Genomic DNA, 25,423 nt, shown 5'->3' with positions numbered 1-25,423 from the left:
TGACGATCAAAGAGACAAAAAAAAATAAAAAATATGATCTCCAGAAGGTGGCTACAAGTATCCACAAAAGTTGAAACAAGATAGTATGAATACAAAGACGTATTACATTACGAGCTGCGCTTGGGCCAAACTCACAGTAAGACTCTTTCGGACATCTGATTTGACGGTCTTCGTCTTATCGTTAACTCATGATGGCACATTGATGTGCAGTTATACCGAGCACAGCCAACTACCGGGATTGTATGGTTTACAGGTCAGAAGTTCAGTTCCTGCGAGATATCGATACGGCTTCGTCCAACGTTTGGAAATACGTTAATTCTTTGCTCATAACTCTTAGTTTGGAACACTTGGAACCTAGAAACCGGAGACTATGAAAGTCCCGAGGTGGCTGATGAAATCGAATGGATAAAAAAAATTTAACCTCCTTGCTGTTTGCAATGTGTACTCAAGACAATGTAAGGTGACCTCGTGAACACGGGTGCGAGCCAGTGGCGTAGCTAGGGGGACAAGGGCCCTGGTGCATAGGGAAAGAATCGGGCCCTTTTCCTCCCCTCTTTCCGCGTAGGTTGAACTTGTATTGGCCTTCAAAATTATTGATAAGAATAAGAATAGGAAACAGTGAGTTGAACTTATCCCTAGTAGGCTAAATCCATACGTCGTCTCTATTAGAATCTCCATGTGTTTAATAGAAGAAAAAGGGAATAAATAAACAACGACGCACATGACAATATAAAATATTTATTATACAGATGAGATTAATTAAGGGAAAAAACGATTTTTAACAGAATTCGCCGCCCAATTTACAATCTCTTGCGCGCTTTAATTTTTGCGAATTCGTCTATAATTTCACTCAAATCCAAGTTTGATGCCACCTCATTTTCTATTGCAATTAACGATAAATGTCAGAGGCGATCTTGTCGAATGCTGTTTCTTAAATAATTTTTTATAATCTTTAGTTCACTGAAAGATCTTTCTGCTGCCGCGGAAGTAACGGGAATTGTATGAAACAGAAGCATCGCTGTATACACTTCCGTAAGGTCACATTCGAGCACGCCAAATTTCGTTATGATTTCTTTGCAAAGCTGGCGAATAGACCACGTCTTCATCAATTGAGGGAGGATCAGATGATAAACATTAAGAAGAAATTGGAGCGAAAAATTGGGTCCAATTATATCGCAATATTTCTTCTGAAACTGATCACATTTCTGGAGTAAAATCGTTTCATTCCAGCTAAGCAAACTTTTTGGCATCAGGAAGTCGAACGATTTACAAACTGCACTCATACCAATAAAACGCGCATCTAACTGATTGATTATTATGTCAAGTACATTGTTGAAAATAATTTCTCTAAAGACTTCTTCCTGGTTTTCAAATCGGTGATCAGAAGCCAATTCATCGAAATGCTTTTTAGTTTTTCTCCGTCGCTTTTCTGGAAAGGTAGGATCGATATCGTATTTTCTCGCGGTTTCGGTAGCTTTGGATTTGAAGGACTCGAAGTCATTTCGATACTTTTTCAATTTATCCGTTGTTTCGTACAAATTTTTTTTTTCAAAGCTGAGGTTAGAGGGCCCCCTGAGCTCCAGGGCCCTGGTGCACTGCACCGCCTGGCCCTATGATAGCTACGCCACTGGTGCGAGCACGGCACTAGTTTGGTTTCGTGCGCGCTTGCGCAGAACTTTTTTCCCCAAACTACGAAAGACGCTCCATTTCCAGGGCAACACACAATCTAACGCAGTGTAAAATAACGCATTGCTCGTACGTACCTCAATATTAAGTAATACTAAATATTGATTTGATTTTCATGGACTATTTCAGTCGCGGTTATGAAGTAAAAAAGTGCAACATTAATATCACCCCCATATTGTTTTAAGTATCAATTACTTTAAAAGTGAAAAGAAATAGACGCTGCTCGATAGCTAGAAATTGACCTCTGAGAGCCGACGATGAAGTAAAAAGGTATGCAATCTTGAAATTCGTATCTCTACAATCCGATGATGAGTACTAATTACTATTTCGTTCTGATGATAACCATTGTGAATTCAACGGTACTTTTCTGAATGGCTGGGTGGATTGAGAGTTTGTTAATGCGTTTTTAGGTTCACAAAAGTACACATATTGATTTTGTTTCGACACTTGATACTGTTGATGTATGTACTATACATTTATATTGTATACACATCACTCTGTAATTTATAGTGACATTGAGGAAACCGAATCTGACCTACACGTATGTATGTATTCAGAGTCAAAGAGAGTCGAAAACAAGATCGCAGAGAAAGCGCCACGAATGTCAGGTGTTGTCCAGAAAATTCGAATATTAACCTAACGTATTCCAATAGAATAAATATACCAATAGAATTATTGGAGTCTCGTTTTTTCCCAACCATTCTAACATGGTAGCAGAGGTCCGTGGTTCCTTCTTGGCCTAAAGTAAAGTGAAACGAGAAAGTGCGCGTATGTGAAACGCAGAAAATTCGAACACGAAGGAACATTCGAGAACGTTGAAGAAGATCCAAGATGGAGGAAAAAAGGACCACCATACCAGTGTTTGACGGGGAAGACTATAACATGTGGAAGAAAAGAGTAATGGTGTTCCTAAGAATGAAAAAGTGTGATGAGGTGATAAAAAGAAAAAAAACAAGTATAGATAAAGAAGAATGGGACGAAAACGATCTAAAAGCGATCAACTATATTTACAGTGCAATTTCAAACAAGCAGTTGGAGTTCGTGTGCGACGAGACGTCGGCTCACGGAATTATAAAAAAGTTCGATGAAATATACTTGAAGGAATCTACGGCGCTACAAATTGCTTATAGAAATAAACTAGAAAAAATGAAGCTTGAGCAATATGAAGACTCGGCGACATTTTTTAGTGAATTTGAAAAATGCATGAACGAATTGAAAAGTGCGGGCGCAAACGTAAATGAAAGAGAAAAATTGAATTACATGTTGAATACGCTACCAAGTCAGTACAGTTACATCGGTGACTTGATCGATGCACTGAAAGAAGCAGATCAGACAGCAGCTTACGTGAAGAATAAAATTCAAATAGCAGAAATGAAGAATAAAAATGATCTAGGAGAAAGAAAATCGAATGTATTTGCCGCCAAAAAGGAAAAAAGGGAAGGCTGTTTCAAGTGCGGAAAATTTGGGCATTTCGCACGCGATTGCTATGCGGGACAAGATGGCGTCAGCTCTGGACGGAGCAACGGCAGTTGGAGAGGCTCGCTACGTGGTCGGACCAGAGGCAGAGCAGGAAGAGGAAGCTATGGCAGAGGGCGCGGAAACTCTTATCGGCAGGGAGCCAACATAGGTCAACAACAACAACACAGCAACGATTCGGGCGCAAGCGCATGGGTAGCGACGGCGCATGCGGCGCAGGGCGAAAAGTTATGTAACAATGAAATTTTGTGGCTACAGTGCTCCCCCCCTAAGATATCCCTCTGTAAGATATTACTTCCCCTCATTTTACTATCATTTCCCCGCAATTCGGCTTCCCCACTATACTCAGTGTTGTTTACTTGCGCATGCGCGTAAGCCGCTACTATAAGTCAGCTGTCTACATATACACCCCACCTTTTAACCCTTCAGGACATGGGTGTTTTGACTGCCATTATTTACTCTGGCCATGAGAAAAAATCTCATGGCTTCTGCGCATGCGCTCAGTATATTTTAAATACAGCTTTCTTAAGAAAATATCACTTATTTATAATTTTCAATGTTTTTTAAGGTAAAATAATTGCTCAAATTTATTATTAAAGTAATAACAAAAAAAAAAAAAATAATAGAAACAAATATTATTAATAATTATCATTTTATTGTGTTACTTGAAATTAAAAGTAGTAGTTATTTTATTTTTCAAGATTAACAGTCCTCTTAAATATTCACAATGCAAAATAACTTAGATCTAAGTACTCATAAAATGTATTTGTCAGGGTTATATATAAAGCAAAAATATTGACTTACGTTTATTTAACACCTTTTAATAATATTCATTTAATGAATATCAACAATTAAATTATAAATTCTACATTTTTAAAAGCAGATAACACAGCACAACATTGCACAATTATTCTTCAGGTAGATGTATCATGTAAACAAGTATGGCGGACGCATACTACGGAACGACCCGAACTAGGCCGAAAAGAAACGAAAGCTAAAATCTCTCACCCTTTAATACTCTGGCCATGAGAAAAAATCTCATGTTCTCCAAAAAATTATTTTTTTTCGCAATTTTGATTTAAAAAAAAACAGTTTTTAGTGAATGTGTATCTAGAAAACTAAATTATAGGAAGATACAAAAATTTTCAAGTAGTCTTTCCATTTGAATTTTAAAAGATATTTGAGATCTACGTTGAGCATGAGAGAAAATCTCATAACCCATGTCCTGAAGGGTTAAGAGTAGAGGGGATACCTCTCTAAGATATTTTTCCTGGAACCAGAGCCCCGAGTCTGAAATCTTAGGGGGGGAGCACTGTACTAGATAGCGGATGTAGCGATCACATTGTCAACGATGAGAAATATTTTGAAAAGAGTATAAAACTAAAGAAACCGATTGATATCTTCTTGGGGGATAATAGATCAATAAAAGCAACGAAGATAGGGAATGTAGTGTGTTATTTTAATGCGTATGGAACAAAAAATGAAGTGAATATGAAAAATGTATTTCTCGCGGAAAAAATGCATGGAAATTTAATTAGCTATGGAAAAATAATGGAAAAAAACGTAATTGTCTCAAAGGGTAATACGTCGGAGATTATTGATAGTAATAATAAAGTAATTGCAGTAGGGTTCAAAGAGAATAAAATTCTGAAACTAAAAGATACATTAAAAAATAAAATGGATAATTTTAACAATATCGAATGCAATAATACATATAAAATGAGTTTAAAAGAGAAATGGCACAGGAGGTTAGGCCATGTTAATTTTGGGTATCTGAACACATTAAGTAAAGAACAATTGGTAACAGGTATCCCTTGTGAGTTGGAATCCGAATACATGAAATGCAAAACCTGTATTGAGAGTAAAATGCACTGTTTACCTTTTAATAACAATAGAACTAAGGCTAAAGACGTATTAGAAATTATCCACACTGATGTTTGTGGTAGTTTCAAAACAGCGGGTTTGAACGGAGAAAAATATTTTGTTTCCTTCATTGATGACTACAGTAAAGTAGCTAAAGTGTATTGCATTAAAACCAAGAGTGAAGTGTTTGATTGTCTAGTTCAATACATTAATGAAGTCGAGAACATAACAGAAAAGAGAGTAAAAATTTTGAGATGCGATAATGGCAAAGAATACCTAAATAACAGATTTTATAGCTATGCAAGAGAAAAGGGAATAACACTAAATAATTGCCCACCCTACGTGCTGAACTAAATGGTACGGCTGAGAGATTTAACAGGACAATAATGAATATGGCACGTTGTCTGTTAACAGAAGCAAATGTACATAAAAGATTTTGGCCTGAAATCATTATGGCAGCAACGTACTTAAAAAATCGTACCTTGACAAACACAGTCGAAAGAAAAACACCGTATGAAATATTCTTTAAGAAAAAACCAAATATAGAGAACTTGAGGGTATACGGGAGTAAAGTTTTTGTGAAAAGGCCTGAACAATGTAGGGATTCAAAATTTGATAAGAAGGCCGAAATGGGTGTATTATTAGGCTACAGTGATGTTGGCTATCGAGTCCTACTCAATAACAGAATAATAGTTGCTAGAAATGTCGATATAATTGAAAAGGATGTAAAATGTATAGGAATTGACTATGATGATAATGATCTGAATAATAAGTATGATGCTAATGAAGATGAGAACTCAGATGATGACATGTTGAAGGATGAAAATGAGTTGAATAAAACTATAGTTGAAAGCCCAGAAAAAGATAATTTGCTAGAATTACAACTTCCACTTAGACCTGCGCGTGAAAGAAAGATTCCGGTAAGATATCCTTTAAATAGTGCACATAGCATTCAAGTAAATTCTTGTAGAGTCGATATACCTCACACATTTGAGGAGGCGATTAATAGTGAAGAAAAGGAGTCGTGGGTTGAAGCTATGAACAAAGAGATAGAAAGTCTAGATGAAAATGGAACATGGGTCCTGGTAAATGAAAAAAAGGATATGAAAATTTTAGATGTAAAATGGGTTTATACGAGGAAATCTAATGGTTCGTATAAAGCAAGATTGGTTGTATTAGGATATCAACAAACAAATGTAATTGACGATATATATGCACCTGTAGCGAAAGCTCAAACTATGAAGATTCTATTTTCCTTTTGTTGCCAATATGGATTAATAATTGAACAATTAGATGTAACTACTGCTTTCCTTAACGGCTTAGTAAGCTCAGAGATATATGTACGTCAACCTAGAGGTTATGAAGATGGTACAAAAAGAATATGTAAACTGATTAAAGCACTGTATGGACTACGTGAAAGTCCAAGAGCTTGGTACGAATGCCTGGATGAGTATTTGACAAAGTTAAACTTTAAAAGGAGTGAAATTGATAATTGCTTGTACAGTCATGGAGTGGGTGAAAATATTATGTATGTGTTAGTTTACGTTGATGATTTACTGATTTGTTGTAAAACCGAGAGTAAATTAAAAAAAACAAAAGTATTGCTGTCAGAAAGATTTAAAATGAAGGATTTGGGAGAAGTCAAAGAGTATCTTGGTATAAACATAGTGTACGATTATAAAAGAGGTGATATGAAACTAAGTCAGGAAAAGTATATTGAGTCATTGGCATGTAAATATCAGCTAGAAGGCAGCAGACTATACAGCACTCCTATGGAAACCAATTTGAAATTGGAAAAGGCTAATGATTGTGAACCACACATCAAATATAGAAATTTAATAGGTGAGTTGTCTCACATAAGTACGAAAACAAGACCCGATGCTGAACACAGTGTAAATTATTTAAGCAGGTATCAGAATGAATATAACGAAACACATTGGAAGTATGCAATGCGTGTACTGAAATACTTGTACTTGACTAAAAACCTAAAACTGAACTATAATAGAAATAAGAATAGTGAAATAATTGATTGCTTCGTAGATGCGGATTGGGCTGGAGATATTATTGACAGAAAGTCCACTTCCGGGTATGTTATTAGACTGTTTGGAAATGTGATCGACTGGAAATCGAGAAAGCAAAAAGGTGTAACGAAAGCGTCAACATATGCTGAGTATATAGCTCTTTCAGAGGCGGTGAGCGAGATAAAGTTTGTCAAAGAATTGTTAAATTTCTTTAATGTTAAAATGTCTGAAGCGATAAAGATTTTTGAGGATAACACTGGCGCGATAAATATTGCAAATTATGGGAACTTTACAAAAAATTCTAAGTACATAGAAATTCATTACCATTATGTACACGAGAGCGTAAAAGAAGGACTGATCGAAGTATGTAAGATCGATTCTAATGAAAACATTGCGGATATATTCACAAAGGCTTTATGTAGGGAAAAATTTGAAAGGTTTAGAATAATGATGAATATCGTATAAGATAAAATGAAAATGATCAAGTGTACAATACAAATGTAAGGAGGCGTGTTGATGTATGTACTATACATTTATATTGTACACACATCACTCTGTAATGTATAGTGACATTGAGGAAACCGAATCTGACCTACACGTATGTATGTATTCAGAGTCAAAGAGAGTCGAAAACAAGATCGCAGAGAAAGCGCCACGAATGTCAGGTGTTGTCCAGAAAATTCGAATATTAACCTAACGTATTCCAATAGAATAAATATACCAATAGAATTATTGGAGTCTCGTTTTTTCCCAACCATTCTAACAGATACAATATTCCTTGGGTAGTAATAGTGGTCGCTGGTGAACTATATACAAGCTATCTCTTGTATCATATTACAACGAGCCAATTCTACCAGGCTCTGCTTCTGTCAGTGGCTTCTCAGCAACCTGGAATACCAGTAGTATTCACGTGGATTGTTTCTTATCAACAGTTGGTACCTCATTTTTCCTAATCATTGTGGATTATTTTCGCATCGATACAGTTCAGTGTAGGGTACTAACTGTTACCTGTGTTAATTATAAGATTAGATCATTTCGCTGAGTTTGATAACAATATTATATGCTTAGTCTGAGGTCTCGAAATTCTGTGAAATTATTTACAATCCACACGTGATGGCTTCGTACATAAATATAGGCTTCATTGTTGATACGTTCGTGACAAGGTGTGTTTAATAATTTCAAAATTCGTTGAGGTACGTCATTTTTTGAATAATTGTTTATTATACGAGGTTTCGCTCGGACACCCGCCAACCATCTACAGGCTATAACAATATTACAAATTCTAATGTTATTCTTCTGTGTTTAGTTTTTTGAAAAAGCAAAATATGATGCACCATAAAATTTCAATTTAGGAGGTACTTTTAAAAATGGTATTTGGTTGGATATTTTATAAGGTGTCAGGGGCTGAGCTTGAACAGCTGGCAGAATTTTATTTATCGTTCTACGATCTAGCGGTTCAATTTTTAATTTCGGTATAATATCACATTTCATGATATAATAATGGTATTTCATTATTTATCAGCAAATTAATGGGCATTGACGTAAGTGCGTAATGAGTTTGCTCAGAACACGAATTTTTGGCCTTTCATCCTCTTACACCTTAACACCTCAAATTTACGTTAATCATACGCTAAATCGAAATCGTGAAGAGACGCTCTTGTTGTGAAGATAAGTCAATGAACTGTCGTTAATGTAGTATTTTTTTTCAGAGTAGAAAGCAGATCACCAATAATTTAATTGTAAGTTAATATCTGTGGAGAGTACGTGATAATACAATCAAAATACGTATGGTGCTTGAGAGGAATATTAAATATTCCTTTTCTAAGGTGTCAACTTTCTCTACACAGGAAAATGGACAACGTCGTGAGTTTCCAATTACATATTCAGTAGTAAACCCATAATTTTATTGTTTCCGAGTATGCGATATATACTCCAGCACAATAAGAAACGGTTAGTCATTTATTGACAAAATCTCTACTTCGTATAATTCTTAATCTTTGAATTAGCAAATTCTATCACATTTTATCATTATTCTACCTAGGATCAAGAAACACTATTTTCACCATCGATGTGGAATAAAAGAACAAGTCCGGAGAAAGTAGTGACAAACTTCCTGAAGCTTGGCGAGGAAGGTACGTGCGTGAAAATAGACACCTGGTACCACGCATTACAAATTGTAGGAAAGCTTTTAAGATGCTTCAGTTTCTAGTAAAAAATATCTAATTTCGAGTTGTTTTTGATAATTTCGCAGTTACCATTCGCGCCCGGGAAAATACCAAGTGTAAACTCGACGTTCCTTATGGACCCTCCGTAAAAACTAAGTATGACGTCTATGGCATTGATCTACCAAATGGTGAGTATATATAACACAAGAACGTTGTCATACCATTAATACGTGTCTTCAACTTCCTTAATGTACTAATGAAACTAATTCATCATATTTCAGATGCTCCGATATTTGTATTCATACACGGTGGATACTGGCAAGAAACGAGTAAAAATGTTATCGCATTTCCTGTAGAAAACTGTGTGTCAGAAGGCATAAAGGTTATTTGCGTTGGCTATGACTTATGCCCCAACGGTAGGTATTACGTAAATAATTGAACCAAGTTTTAATAGGCTACAACTGGATCGTGTGCAATATTCTTGACCAACGGTTTTGTGTATCTCACAGTCCAACTGCGTGACATCGTACTTCAAATTAAGTCCGCTACGCATCAAATTCTTCATAGTGCGGCCAAATCTGGATCTCGGTAAGATCAAGCCATTCTATTTGTTCCGATATTTCTACAAGTCTCTATCGAGTGTCTTGACATCCACTCGCAACCATACCCATTTTTCATATCATGGCAAACAATTTTTCAACTTTCTTTACCAATCGTACGAATTATTCGATAGGGGCGTTTGGGTGGGTGGTCACAGTGCTGGGGCACATTTGTCGGCTAGTTTACTGGAACCAAAATGGCTTGTGGATGAACCAAACAGTACATTGCTCAAAGGACTTGTGCTTCTCAGTGGTATTTACTTTCTGGAACCACTACTTACAACTTCGTACAACGATCAGTTGAAACTGGACAGGTACAGTGTCTATTACAATTAGTTAAACTTCAAGTGTTTAAGATTGCAAAGTGCGAATGGAGACGACAGCCATGGACAGCAGCACGAAGTTTTTATGGTAGTTTGTTGCGCTGTTTTTCATCAACAATTAGTTCAAGTTAAGGTACACGTAATAAAGAAAATTCGGTCAGCGATAAGTTTGCAACATTGTTCATCCAAAATGAAGGATTACCGCTAGGAGTTATATATAAATGCACCTAGGCTCGACATGAGTTGCGATTGAGTTGAACATTCGGATACTGACTTATGCAAACTTCGATTTTAAGGAAAGTTACTTACACTCAACTACAGATTCCAAGACGTTTGTCTCTTTGAGAGACCACAACCCATTATAAGTAGCATTGAACCTTGGATCTTTTCTTTTTACAAGTAACAGTTTCAAAAAATACCCGCTCTGTAATTTGTTAGGTGTGTAGAATGGAATTTAGAAGGTGTGCAAAGTTAATTGGGTCACTGAATTTTAGTAGATTTGTGATGTTTGAAACTATACATTGTTTATACTAAACAATGAATTCAACAGAGCGTATGATGTTACAAAATCATTGTTATTAAGAGGGCTCTGGTCGATTTCGACGTTGACGCACATATCTCCAAATGTCGAGATCCACCTATCTCGAACGCAAAAAAGGGTTAAACAGTCCTATTCTATACGCAATTCTGAACAAAAACACTCAGATACATTTTTATTTGATGCAGAAATAACGAAATGGTATTGATTCTACGAAATCGTGGTAGTAAACTCTGGAAATGTATTAGAGTGTTTTGTTCAGAATTGCATGTAGAGTTGGATGTTAAACCTTCTTCCCCATTATTGAGATACGTGGACTTAGATATTTGGAGGTATATGCAACAACGTCGAAATCGACCAGGGCGCCAGTTTAGAATATCTTTCCAATTCGGCAGATGGCTACGTAAACTGTAGATTGTATGGAAATTCATGAAAATTAACATTACGAACTCTACACTATATTCAGTAATATCTTGAGAATGTATTAGATTATCTATTCTTTTCAATTTCAGCAAAGAAGCGAGATTCATGAGTGCCCTGAGTGTATTGCACGCTCCTGTTCCGAACTTGAAAGCAATGGTTGTGGTCGGAGAATGTGATTCTCCTGAATTTATAGAACAAGCGCGCCAATTGACCAAGGTACGAAAGATTAATCAATTTAATAACTGTCAATATGTAGGTAAACGAATCGAAGAGGACTAAAACCTGAATCGCTATTTTGATTTCTCAAAAACACGAATTTGATAAATTTCAATTTATTTTCATTCACCGCAACAGTAGGAATACGATATTACGATTAATTTGTTTTACAGCAACTCTGTAGCTACATGGACAACGTGGAATATATATTACTTCGAGATAGTATCGATCACTACAGTATGTTGGAAAATTTGACAATTAGCGATTTTCCGCTCACCAAACGAATAGTGAAACTTATAAAAGGTACTTTCGATTAAAATTTATGCACAGATTTAATTACTCTTAGTCTTTGTTGAGGGACTTAGAAGAAAGGTATCTCCTGAATTTGTAAAAAAGCAATCAATTTAATACTCAACGAATACAAGAAAATAATATATGTAATACTTACAATAAATAATACAAAAGATGATTAATTTATCAGCCGAATGTATTACCATTCTACTTTATACTTTATTGTTCACCAACTTCGCTATCTATAACTTTTGCATGAAAGTAATAATAAATATACTTTTTCATACTATAGGAGTGCAGTAGAAAAAAGGGTATTAGTATCTACTCTACCACATACGTGGGAACTGTATCGTCGGATTCATGGTATACTTTTTTTGACTTATCCAGAGATTTCCGAGGAACATTGATATGAAAAATTTTTCTAACACTTTTGGAAACATGGACTTTCAATTTTGGGTCAATAGCGCGTAAATTGCCGCTTACCCTTTGAGCTGGATCAAGTGGTACTTGCTTTTGCGCAACAGGCCTTGGAAGAACAATATTTTGAACTTTGTTTGTGGGGATATGTTTCACCACCTCATATATTGTTTTTTTCCCACGTTGATTTAAAATGGGCAGATGGCAAATAGTCCTTTTTTGAACCTGATTTTCTATGTTTTTTGGCGCTATAATTTTATATTGTCTCGGCGGTGTGATTACGGTAGTTGTTTGATTGTTGAAATTAGCTGGTTTGACCGGCCTGCTGACTGTCAAAGTTTTCACTGTCTGATTCTCATTCGATTTTTGAGAAGATTGCCCTTTCTTGGAACTAATACTGATTACCCCAACATTACTGCAATGTGCAATTATTGTCCCTCTTTTGTCGGTGTTAGTTTGTTGCGAAGGGCCGGATGTATTGTTTGGTTTTAACTGAATCTGCTTCTTGAAATTTACAAATGTAAAGTTATTCGTCACATTGTTAACACTGATTTTCGGACTATTTCTACTCGCAATGGTGGGTATCATGATAGTCGTTTTTTTACTCTGCAAATCTTTGAGGACATCAGCATTCACCTGTATAGTCTTTCCTGTCGGGGTTGGGTTAATCCGTTTTATAGTTTCATGTTGTCCACATTGAGCTTGCAACATTTTTTCATTTTTTTCTTCCTTCATATCCACATCTGTCGTTTCATTCATCTTCATATTTCCACCCGAGTTATTTGTTTCAGTCTGAAAATCTGCCCAATAAGCAGATGGCTTGGCGAATGACCGTGGCCTCAAAATTGGTTTCTTCTCTTCCTCCACGCAGATCGATTTGACAGCTGGGGCCATGGCAGAAGCATCGGTTACTGTAACACAAGTAACGAGATCAGCAAGCCACTACCGGGAGCCAACCTGATGACACTTTAACAGTGTTATATCTGAGTCTCCGCCTCAAGGGGCTCCGCTTGTGCGGATTCTGAAAGTGGTTAAAACGTTCGTGATAAACAAAAGGGAAGTTCACTCTATTGTCACGAGTAATTAAAATACCAAATAATGAGTCTTTAAGGACATGCACAAAATCATGGCTGTCCTGATGTACTTAATCGACTTTATGCTCTGGGAAAATGGTAATTCGTTACTTTTTGCAGGATCACCATAAAGTAGACGTAATAGTAATAAATAAAAATATCAATTCGATTTTTTAAAAAGCGTCTTTTCACCGGCTGGATTAACCACAAATACTACCACCGTATTCTTCCACCAGTAGTAACACTTTCATTGTTAGATTTTGTAAATCTGTTTGTGTTACTGTATGAATGAAATGAAATAGCAATATTTTCGTTGGAAGGCTCAAGAGTTTCCCCCTAGGAATGTGTGTGAAGTGTGACTATTAATGATATATAGAGAAAAATAAGTGTTTGAGAATAACTTAATTTCTGTACTGAAATTCATAGATATTCTATTGATGTATTGATTAACCATTAACGAACGAAATTACAAAGATGTCAGTGTCGTTAAGAAAAAAATGTGTATAAAAGTAGTGGTTCTCGAAGGCAGTTTGAACCAAGTGGAATGCAAGGAGCAAGTTAAAGATGTCAAACTTGGAATAGGATTATACTTTATAGAAGTTACTTCGGCCCTGCAGGAAATCGCTTTTTTATCATTGCATTCTTTTTATTGCAATATAAACATTATTTATATCAGTATACAAAAACAATCGCACTATTTAAATTGAAATAAAACGCCATGAACTGAATGAAATTTCGAGATGGAAGAAGTACATGTTGAAAAAAATAATGTGTTATCTTGTTATGGAGTTTGATAACGAACCTTCCGCTTTGTCAGAAGGAATTGGGGATGAGCTCCCACCAGCTGATCCAAAATCGTTTGTTTTTACCATTGGTAATAAATTTATGTTGCAGACTACAGGTGTAGTTGTTTTCTTCTGACTACCAGGTGGTAAAGCAATTTTCTTGACAATTTTGGATCCTTTAGTTTCACTTATCTCATCACCCTGTGTTTGATCGACAGTCGAACCATCAACAGCAGTTCGAGGCAACAAAATTTCTGATGGGATTTGCATGTACGTGTTTTTTTCTTCAGCAGCATCAACATTTTTTACACTTCTTTCTGTTGCAGATTTATTCGTACCCGAATTTCTGTGTGTTCGTCTATTTTTCGAAAGTGAAAGGGAATTACTTCGGCATCGTTTATTTTTTTCTACATCATTATTAATCTCTTCATCTATATCTGAAACCCTATTGAGTTTGCTGTCATTATCTGTTGGACTGGAATCTTTTTGCGATCGTATGCTTACTTTATCACCGTCACTTTCATTGACATCACTATCCATTTCTATATCCAGTGGATCATGCTCGTTTGAGTCAGATTCATCACTTTCGTTGTCATCTGAAGATTCATTATTCGTCTCTGTTTCTTCTGCTTTTTCTGATTCCGATATATTCTCAGTGGTTTTAGATTCATCTTGTTTTTTCACGAATTCCGCAAATACTTTCTCCAACCTTTCTCTACCAATTTCTTTATTTTTACGTAATTTTTCCGCTAGGCTTGCATCTTCTAATGCCGGGTCAGAGTCATTGTTAAGGTATAATGAGAAAGTATCATAATAGTCAGATTGCCTGCAGCGTTGTAAGTATGCACCCAAGTCCAGAAACGCTTGCTTCGCTAGGAAATCAGTAAAGAATGAATTGTGGTGGGTAGTCGAAGAAAATTGTAATAATTGGACAAACAAATACAATTCTACGAATTTTTCCAAATAATCAATTACAAATCATGCTGAAGAAGATTTCATGGTAAAATTAATTCACTGAAACTGATCTTGGTTAAGTCAAATTTGTATACAGCGTAATATAATTATATCGATCATGCTTACCAATTGTTTCTTGTTTCGCCTTACTCAATTCAAGATTTTGGTCCATGTTACACTTTTTTATGCAGTTCAAAATATCTACATAATCGGGAAAATTTACAGCACTGGTGAAACGTGTCCTGTTACCCTTTTTCTTACTCCAAGAGGATGATTCCCTAAATTTGGTCATTTTCATGTTGACAAAATTTGAAATTGCTTGATTTAATATCGGCAGAGGTGTTACAGAATGATGCTTAGGTCTCAAATAGTCACGACCTGCATCTGCACTCTCTCCTGTCATTTCACAATATTTGTTGTAAAGTTCAACCATTCTCTGCTTATATTTTTCTGCCATTATATAATGGCTATCATTTTCATCATCAAAATCAACATCAGCCATTTCGCACTTTTGTATGTAGTGTTCGCAGCGTCTCATCGCTTTTTCCAATGCTCTCAATTTTTCCCTATGTTTAACATCTTTTTCATCTGATTCTTCATCGACAAAGGTGCATTTGGCCACAAGTCTATTTTGAATTTGTCGAGCCTTCATTTCGTCATTGACCTCACTTATAGTCACAAAAGACATTTTCGGTTCGTTTAAGATTAACTTTTCCTTCGTACGAATCAATTTAATAAAACTTTCAGACTTTGCATAATGTGGCTCTAAATTATCGAAATGTTTTTGAAGTTTTGCTATGATTTTAACCATATCCATGCTACAGTCTTTACTTCTGCAAGCATTCAAAAATGACTGAAACAATTCTTTACTGATAGTCAAATTGGGATCGCAAAGTTCAGAAACTTTGACTTTATTCTTAACCACCAATTTTGGCTCAAGGTTTTGCCTGGATGATGATGCTCCTTCATTGACCTTAAATGCATGAGTACTCTGCCGATCATTTCGTGATTTTGATGTATCTCTAATATCTGAATCAGTTGCATTTTGTTCTCTTTTTGAGCCTAAATTAACAACAATGTCAGAACTCTGCACAGGATGAGGTTCCACGAGTATAGTAGCAGATTTTGGTGAACAAATGTCTGGCTTTATTTTTTGTTTTTGATCTGCAGTCAGTTGACATTTGTTGTTATGCAACTTTGACAGGGTTGCAGAATTAGTAACCAGCTTTTCAACTCCATTTGTAGGATTTTGATCATACGTAGATAACTTAATTTTTTTCACATGTGTTGGATTTCCATCATCATGTATTCGTTTCTTGGCTGAAACTACGTTATACACGATCTCCAATTCTTCCTCGTTTTTGCAAATAAGATTTTTTGTTGGTAGTCTACTCTTAGAAAGTAATGACAAAGTTGCTTCCATGCCCCCATTCTGTAAAAGTTAGACACAAAACATACGCTTAGAGTCAGTAAGAAAATTTAATTGGCTCTTTTGTATATGATAATATTTCATAAAGAATGCATTTCATTGAATGGTTTACTAATGTGTTATTATGTCCAAACTATGTTGGGTTTTATTATAAGCTTTTCATTTTCTTTTTAGAACTGTGCAGTTTATTGTCAATTCATCTTTAAAGACTAATTGTATTGCACGCAATTGAACACAAAGTAAACCAATTGATTGTATTGACCAAACGCTAAATTCAATGTCCAAGGCTATACGTTTCCTGAATAGTATGTAGCTAATCGATGGTCACAATAAAAGTATTCAAATTATCATGAGCTTCCCACATCGATTTTATGACATTTTTCTACAATGGCATATTTTACTAGATTAGTGAAATTGAATAAAGGTGCGTATAGACAGCTAATTCTTATTGGTATGTTGTGTAGTTTTCGCTGCGTTACGACGTAAATATTGGACATTGGGAAAATTGCAATTTTTCATAATTACAAACTTTATTCGTAATTCAATTCCATTAAATGAGACGAAAAGTTTAGCAGATTAAAATTATCTGGCCGTCCCTGTATAACTTCAATTATTACCAAAAATAAGTAAAGGTACGACGTGGAATAATCAATCATGTTCTAATCACATCATTGCAATCTTTAGCGATATCTAATTCTATACAAAACTCAGATGCAAGCAAATTTATGCTATTTCACATTTACCAGTTATTTTTGAATAGTTGACTGATAAAGCATTGTCCCGTTGATTTATAAGAACCACATAACCCAACTTCTAGCATGTACTTTTCACATTGCATAATTTTAACTTCAACAATTCAATGGGTATCTAACTAACAATATATAAAACAGAGAAGTGAAATGTACATACGATGCAAATCTACAGATCATTTCTTCAATAAACATTAGAAGTGGCACGTTATGCAGATAATTAATTAATTGCTGTGTCTGGCTAGTGGAACCGTTGATTTCGAGTGATGACGTTGGTAGTCAGTCTTGGCTTTGCGTAACTGACATGAGAATAGAAAGTTAGCGAAAGAGCTACGATCTGACAATGAGCATAGGTATGGATGTGTAGCATACCTTTGGCGCGGACGGTGTTTTCTCGTCGTCTGAAGAGAGGTCTATTACTTCCATAGGCTCCATTTCATACGTGCTGCTCGACTCGTTGAACGCACGTTGTTAAAAACAAGTAATGGCGACTATCGACGCAGAAAAAAAACCATTCAAAACAAGGTTTTTGTTCGCCGTCAGTCCAAAGAACGATGGTATGTAGTACCAAGTAGCAGAATTGCCAAAGCTGAAAATAAAAACTTACATTTATGAACGTAGCCAGAAGAAGTTAGAAATTTGTTGTCGTAGTACTTTATGTAGTACTTGGTACACACTGAAGTGATTCCCCAGTTTTAACCAATCCCTTTTCACGTTGTCTAGGGTCAACGTACAGGCTTGTGGTGGTAGCACTGGAGGTGACATCGAAAGCCAAGTATCGATATCGAAATCGAACGATATATCGAAGTCTCGATCTCGATCTTACCCGATTATCGACAGTAGGATATCGATAATTGAAGTTGGTCAAGGTTAATTGCTGATATCAAATAACTAATTCTACGTATGTTTGCAATGAACAGATTAATTGATTTGTAGCTCATGTCTAAGAAGAGGCGAATGAAATACTAAATGCACAGTGATCGAATGAGGTTGGGGATTACGCGGAGATCAAACGCTGGGCAAGGTAATATCGATATAAAAATATTATATATCGAGGAAAACATATCAATATTTTCGATGTATCGATGTAGAGAAAACAACCTATCTTACGTCTCGGTAGGAAGAATCCCGTTAATAGTTTCGTGGTGAAGCGCAACACACACGCACCTCAAGATTCATACCCCTCGTCGATAACCTTAGTTTGCGCTCCCCGTAATGTTCACTCAGACCAGGCCCCGCTCAATCATGTGCACGTGTAAGTGCGCCTATGACTTGTAGGTGGTCCTGCAAAAGAAACACGGCTCTACTTGTGTTTTGGCCTATATTCTATTGAAGAAAGCCTGTCCCTATGGGGGATTCGACCGCCGCATAAGTTGAATGATGGCTTACCGACACGAACGACGACAGCAAATTAGTACGCGATTTGCATTACCGGTGCAGTTGACTGACGTACCGACAACGACGGTCTGCTCTTTATATTTGATATGTAAGAAAGAGACAGTGAATGTACTATTACCGATCGGACAAGACAGCAGCGTCTTCACCTGCCGACAAACGCTACGAATTATGTAAACTGCCGAGAAACACTTGGCCCATTCGAGCGGCTGAACCTGAGCGGCAGGTATTGTTGCCCAGGGCCTTACTCGTTTCGGTAGGATATAGCGTCAACTGGGATTGGTGAAGAGGGCCAGCCAGCAATCAGTATCCATTTGAAGCAAGTACTACTTCTCTGTGAAGTAAAACCGTACGAACCGAAATAGGTTTTTGGCAGTTGATAATGCAGAGTATATTTACCATAGCGAAGTACCACTGTAGTGGTCAAAACTGAACAAATCACAAACACTAACAAATGATATTACTGTAGTGTGAATAAATAATTTACAAAATGTTTAAGTTCATAATATATTGAAAAAAATTGTCTTCGTCCACTAGCCCATCTCCATCGAAGGACTGAATCTGTATTTATGCAAGGATCAACTAACTAATCGTATTTAGAAAGAATATTTATGTTACTCTGAATGCAGGATCCCTTTAAGTTGAATCGAAGACTTCGGATCGAAGAGGACCTTCGACGGTCACGCCACACAATAATGAATGTCTTCGAACCTTCCTCCAGGACTTGATTGGCATCTGAGGACAACAATCCGCATCACAATATGTCGAATTCATAAAGACGCAGATGTAGATTAGGTTTAATCGGCCGCGCCTTTTTGCACGAAGATTAATCACAATAATTGAACGTGACTCTGGCGCGACGATTGATGATGCGAATCGATCCATCGCACCTTTTGCGCGTTGATTTCGCAAACGGTACATGAAAAAGTAAAGCAGTATTCAGCTGTTCAGTCTATTTTGTTACGAATAATCAAGTTATGAAGTTTGACTGCAGTTTTTGGGCGTCGACTTGATACTTTTCGGTTCTGAGAAAGCGCAGCTTTGGCAGGGCGGGTATTCAATGCGCAGGGCCAAAAATATCGGATGTATACTGATACACGAATGCCAATATCTTACAGTACTCGGTATTTTCACTGTCGGTTTACGAGCTTCAAATGTTCACTAGGTTCTCTACTCTATAATGGGAAAATTTAAAACCTGTACGCGAACATCCGAACTCAATCGACGTTAAACTATCTGAAAATTTTCGAAGAACTATGTTGAACAGGCCTACTGGAGATAAAACGTGAAACAGAACGGCCCGGATGATCTACCGTTGTCGGATTCTAATCCATGATTTATCTTTATTTTCTTATGTAATTTGTTGATTTGAGAAATTTTTAGATAAGGTATAGTGTGCACATTTATTTTGTAAATTTATTTTTGTATAAATGTGTGCATGTGTGTTAACTACTAAGAATATTGTTCGCGGATCATTTTGTAAAATGAATTTCATACATTCGTGGCCCCATAGATATTTGTTCCCATAGAAATTTATTGAATTCGCTGTAGACGGAAGGCTGCAACAATGAGTAAATAGCACAGGAATCAGAAAATTCATACTACAATCAAGGAGATCGATGATTTTGGATGAATATTTATTAGAATCTCAAAAACTACTCATTTTCATTGATCGAATCGTTCAGTCAACGGTTGAATACTGACAAGGTGCAGTTTTTCAAATTGCAATACTATTATTACGTACATTAAACTAAAATGGATGCGGTAATATTTTATAGGGTACATGAAATCTCGCCTCTCTTAAGCTTACTCATCCTTATTTTATTCTTCATGCTCAACGGAGTCGATCTTGTTGAAAAATTTAGGCCCAGTTTTGCTGTGGAGATACGGTAACAAATAATAAACAATGTTTGTCGTATATTTGAAGCACACAAGATTTGTTAATTGTTTATTCATGCCGCAGTAACATCATTTGTTAATATTAGTGATTTGTTCAGTTTCAACTACTACAATGCTACTTCCCTATGGCAAACATGCTCTGTATTATCGACTGCTTTTGTGACACTAGGCACGGCGGGGTACGGTCGGTAACTGACCTGCAGTTATGATCCAGGATATTTAGAAATTTAGTTCCAAAATCCTATTTCGTGTTCTGGGGTGCTGCCAAGGCGGAGTACTCCTCTCTAATTCACGTACCGCACTATCCATTGGCTGCTGCTAGAGTGCGCTACGGTGAAAACAATCAAGCGACGCTACGCGATTGTTTCAATCATTCGCCGTTGGCTGAAGATTGCTGAGGACAACCAGCTGTACATACATGTATTCCTTTGAAGTTGAAATAAGGCCGCGAAGATAATAGCAATGCCCTACATTTACCGCCTCGCACTTGGGATCAATAATGGTAGGAAGATATTGTCCCGAAGCACCCTGCTCGGTACTTTCTTAAGTTACGCCAAACTTCAAAGCTGAGAACTCTGATGCTAGAGAGGTGAAAGAAATTACGAGTGGAAGGGGTAAGCGGCTACCTTGAGTATTTTAGCAGGAATTGTAAAAGGCAGAAGAGCGTATCACAAGCGGCACAAAAAATTATTTGCATTCCTATTTACAGCATAGGCAGGAAATTGGTTACTCTCGTATGCATAAGAAGGTAGTGTTGGTGTATGATAATGAATTTTGAGTTTATACAATGGATAACTAACTGATACTCGTAAACTCAAAAAAGTCACGTTATTGGCTAATTTTGTAATCCACTCGTTCCCCACCACTATTGTAACAATTTACTGTAGTAAATGTGCTCTACACTGCCTTTCTACACTACCCACTGTCTTCACAACGGTGAAATACGAGTCGGTTACCGACGTACGTTCACCATCGTACATCACATTCAAAAACGGTTTTAATTTCATATTAGGAAGTGCTAGTAATCTGGGGATACGAAAAACGCGAGTATCAATTATGATTGGAAGTTCAGCTTTTGTGGGATTAGATCTAGAAATATTTACTACAGTTCTGAGATTTTCTATAGATGGCGCCACCATTTGTTTTTGTACTAAACAAAATTTCGACTTGCAAGAGACGGACATAAATTATCGATCGTCATCAATGGCCTAGAAAATCAGCGATGAATAAGCGAAAGTCCGACAGTATGTCGTTTTCTCGATGGTTGCGATAATACTCTGGATGGTCGTATTCTTATAGTTATTCTAAAATCATATGATATGCGGTTGGTATAAACACCTCAAATTTGGTATTTTACCATGTAGTCGGTAGTGTTAAAATTTGATCTACCCGTTACAAACAGATTAAATTCCTTGTCACGAGCATACAGTTTTTACATGTGTTAAAGCCACTTTTCAACGAACCCGTAATCTCTACTCACAGCTATATTTAGATCGATCGTCAAATTCAAATTTATCTTATCCCTTGGAAATAGTTCACCCGATTAACAATTTCTTCTCGGATTCAGCTGTTACCTACTATTTACGTCAACGTAAATAATTTCAATGGTCATGTTTGTCGCGACACGTTATTTATCACTAAACCTTTCGAAGATATAATGAAAAGTTGAAGGAAATATTGCATCATTGGATTTCGTCCGGCATAATTAAAAACGAATGCAACGTATGATACCGCGATAATATTCGACGATTGTTGGTACTCATTTCGAGTAAGGTTCGAGAACCCAGCCTTGTCATGGAATCAAGGTTAATTAACTCCGTCCACTTTTATACCTATGTCAATTGATCCGTCGGTGCGATCAAGATGACTTACGGCGACGGTGGTGACAAGTCTTGTTCGAAACTCAATACAAGCCTGTAATATACTGTATATTGTGCGTATTATATGCACTATTCACGCAGATGTACGCACAACATACGCGCGTGCCTTGTGACCCGACACTTACCCGCCCGCATGTAACATGCGTTCTCTGAACACGTGGAGGGGTCGATGCACCATCTCCAAAACATGCGTTAACATTTGTGGGCCAGTCGGCCAAACAGCTTTGCTGAGCATTGGGTCATTGTCAGAGGAAGTTCGAGGCGTACGAGAAGGAGACGGCAGTTGCTGTCAATCTCCCCTTAGTCACTTCCGTTTTAAACTATCACTAGATAATATTGTAGCTCGAGAGCATCGAGAAAGCTTTTATCGGCCTCAGTTTGTGCGACATCAATTCAACCGCTCATTGTCAGTGTCTTCGCGATTGTCAGAAAGGGTCTCGCATCTACATTTAAGATATTACACGAAGGCGATTTCTGTTTCGAAAAGTTTTCAATCCTCTGTTTTGTTACAAGGGTATGGGAATGATAGAAAAATTTGCTGATATCTTGGCGCACCAAAAACATTTCACAGTTTCATGATATTAATCGCTTCGTGTTGTCAGTGGAATCCAAAGGTAACGAAACGGAAATTTTTCCAACATCTTTCAAGTTCTAATGAGGTGTTTGTTGGCTACGTAAATTATAATTTATTGGTGTTTTACTTCTACTCAATGTTCTAGGAAGTATTTTCATCGGGTCGATATAGCCGGCAGATAATTGCAAAGAAAAACATCCTGATCTATGAACATATTATATGAATAACGAATACAAGTAAATATTATTCTCGTGCCGACATGCAAGTGTACAGCAACGGCGAATAAACCCGCGACTTCACGTAGGATGATTGTACAGAATTTTCTGTGTATACAACGGTAATCAGTGATATCGTGCGAGACTTTTGTCATGTACTATCGGGCATAGCTATTTTTGTATTCTTTCGACGAATGGAGCGTCCAAGTTCCGTTTAAACAGAGCTTCGTATATTGTATACCCTTTGTCTTCAACGCTTCCGGCTCGTGAAACGATAGTAGAATTAGCATCGAGCCTCTACAGATAATGGTACCAAATTCGAGTTTACTTTTCGAGTTATCTGCATCCTGTAACGACCACTGATATCACGTGTTACGATTAATGAATTGTAACGTGAATTAGACTAACATTGACGATCTAGAAATCGGGAAATGATTTGATGGTGATAGTTTGGCCTTATTTGGTACTAATTCATCATCGAATAAGCTCAATATATTAGCAATCAAATTTTTCCCTATTGCATAGTACAAAAATGGCAACACAACGTCTCGACTCAAAGGACTATGCTACCATTTATGACTATAAATTCTAGAGTTGGCACATTTACAATTTTGTAGAATATTTCTACGGCTACACTAATGATTGCTATGGCGCGGCTGTAGATTAGTAAATATGCTGAAATGACTTGTCTAATGGTACTGATAATGCGTTTGTTGACATAGTTAACGAACACGTGCCTTTGAGCATATCGAATTGATTCCAAAGTCACGCACACGCCCACGGTATACGCTCGGTGCATTAACATCCTCGAGTCCATGTGCTTACAATCGACTCCTTAGGTCTCACGTTGTATTTGGGATGCCATGACAGTTGGGGATCTCCCGAACTGACTACTTGTGCCCCTGCTGTTAAGGTAAAGCAGGTCAATCTTTGCTAATAATCAGATTTATTGTCACATATATGGGTCGTCTATATTTCTGATTTTTATTTCATTATAAATATAAACAAATAAGCGAAGGGGTCAATCGGAAAAAGAAATGTCAGTAATATTTTGCGAAAACTAATATCCAGCCGTTGATAATAACTCAATAACTTGAAACACATACAAGACGCTAAATCAGAATCGAAATGTTATGCATTCAATCATTCGTGATACTGCAGAAAATAATTTAAGACGGTGTATTTAAGTATTTTTCAACGCCGTTAATCGCATTTGATTTCCTTCACGGCTCTGCGAGAATTGTTGTTGTAAACCCGACGATTATTTCGTTAGTCAAACAGCAAAATCTTTTTAGAAAATCATTCCTTCGGGTAACCAATCGCGTAACAAATATACATATACGTATGTATGGTTGTGTGCCGTTTAATTCGTATTCGACTCGGAGGTTGACAATATTCTTTGGCGAACACGTGCACGTGATTTGATTTTGGAATAAGATTGTTCAGCTTAATGAATGATAGATCAAACTTATATTATTATATTATAGCTGTGAAATGTACGAGAGTTATTTTTAAATACTCATTAATATTTATAAACTCCAAGGAATTTATATTGCTGATAATGAAAAAGTGTAATTTACTACATAATATCGCAGTTTATTTAATTACTGCAAAACATGCCTATCTGGTGAAGCTACAGAGTTCTAACGCCGCACTAGGCAATGTAATTCTTAATACGTGCTAGCTGTTATTCTTATCGTCGCGGCGTTACATGCCGAAACTGGGTCATTGTCTGTTTGCGACTGGCAGTCACCCTTGGCCCTGCCAACTGTTACTTCACAAAGAGTTTTTCTAAATCACGTTCGTATAAAATGCGGTTCGGTTGGGGAGTGTGTAACAAGTTCTTATCATTAACCACCAATTTGATTTTTTCACGATTTATTGCGCAGCAAGCTTAGTGTTTTCAACGGTTTGTGGTAAGATTAAAAGTATATGTATAACAGTATTTCATAAGAAATATCGATCACGACTCAAACAATACAGCGAAATTTTGAACCAACGCTAACCACGAATATATTTTCACGTTACATTCACATTTGTCCGCTAATGCGAGGCACGCAAGTCCATGTTTAACGTATGTATATGCATGTATTCATTCGTCAGATAAGTTTATCAGAGAGTCGAATACCTATCTTGGCATTAGAACTGTCGGCGAACTAACGGCACTTTGCGACGAGTGGCGTTGATCCGTACGTGACGTGTTAAACCAACGAAGCTTCTCCGATGTTTCGGATTCAACCGATCACTGCAGTAGTGCAACTCTTGTTCTCATTTAAACCTATCCTTTTCATCCAACCTCTCCACCCGGGCGAAGTATCACAATCGTGAAACGTTTGGTACGACGAAAAGGAGTTTGCCAAAAATTGATCAACACCATGCGATCGGTCACAGGCTGCTCAATTTATTGCTGCAGATTTTTGAATGTAAAAATAATACCGATCTCTTGGGACAA

The 25,423-nt window shown here is 36.8% G+C and overlaps 2 protein-coding genes across 12 annotated transcripts; one reads left to right on the top strand and one right to left on the bottom strand.

Moving 5' to 3' along the window:
• The first annotated feature begins 1,711 nt into the window (after positions 1–1,711).
• On the top strand, positions 1,712–12,925 carry LOC107221290 (kynurenine formamidase). Of its 9 annotated transcripts, XM_046734011.1 has the most exons (10): positions 7,824–8,239; positions 8,756–8,909; positions 9,088–9,178; positions 9,298–9,399; positions 9,493–9,627; positions 9,721–9,799; positions 9,945–10,124; positions 11,184–11,310; positions 11,484–11,613; positions 12,810–12,925. In XM_046734011.1, the coding sequence occupies exons 2-10, from the start codon at positions 8,898–8,900 to the stop codon at positions 12,812–12,814; spliced, it is 861 nt and encodes a 286-aa protein (XP_046589967.1). In that variant the 5' UTR covers positions 7,824–8,239; positions 8,756–8,897; the 3' UTR covers positions 12,815–12,925. The 9 variants fall into 9 exon arrangements, with proteins under 9 accessions (XP_046589965.1, XP_046589960.1, XP_046589964.1 ...); XM_046734009.1 differs by lacking the exons at positions 7,824–8,239; positions 12,810–12,925 and adding an exon at positions 1,712–1,956 and having other exon boundaries at positions 8,761–8,909; positions 11,484–11,783; XM_046734004.1 differs by lacking the exons at positions 7,824–8,239; positions 12,810–12,925 and adding an exon at positions 1,712–1,956 and having other exon boundaries at positions 11,484–11,783.
• On the bottom strand, positions 11,695–17,592 carry LOC107221298 (death domain-associated protein 6). Of its 3 annotated transcripts, XM_046734001.1 has the most exons (5): positions 17,381–17,515; positions 17,169–17,307; positions 14,957–16,262; positions 13,894–14,748; positions 11,695–12,929 (listed from the first exon to the last, which is right to left on the bottom strand). In XM_046734001.1, exons 3-5 carry the CDS (start codon positions 16,251–16,253, stop codon positions 11,923–11,925), a joined length of 3,159 nt encoding a protein of 1,052 aa, XP_046589957.1. In that variant the 5' UTR covers positions 16,254–16,262; positions 17,169–17,307; positions 17,381–17,515; the 3' UTR covers positions 11,695–11,922. The 3 variants fall into 3 exon arrangements, with proteins under 3 accessions (XP_046589957.1, XP_015515729.1, XP_046589958.1); XM_015660243.2 differs by lacking the exon at positions 17,169–17,307 and having other exon boundaries at positions 17,381–17,589; XM_046734002.1 differs by lacking the exon at positions 17,169–17,307 and having other exon boundaries at positions 12,903–13,039; positions 17,381–17,592.
• Positions 17,593–25,423: the final 7,831 nt, after the last annotated feature.

The sequence above is a fragment of the Neodiprion lecontei genome, chromosome 3 (assembly GCF_021901455.1).
Source record: "Neodiprion lecontei isolate iyNeoLeco1 chromosome 3, iyNeoLeco1.1, whole genome shotgun sequence".
Classification (NCBI taxonomy): domain Eukaryota; kingdom Metazoa; phylum Arthropoda; class Insecta; order Hymenoptera; family Diprionidae; genus Neodiprion; species Neodiprion lecontei.
The sequence above is the reverse complement of the archived record's forward strand: the minus strand, read 5'-3'. Positions and strand labels throughout refer to the sequence as shown.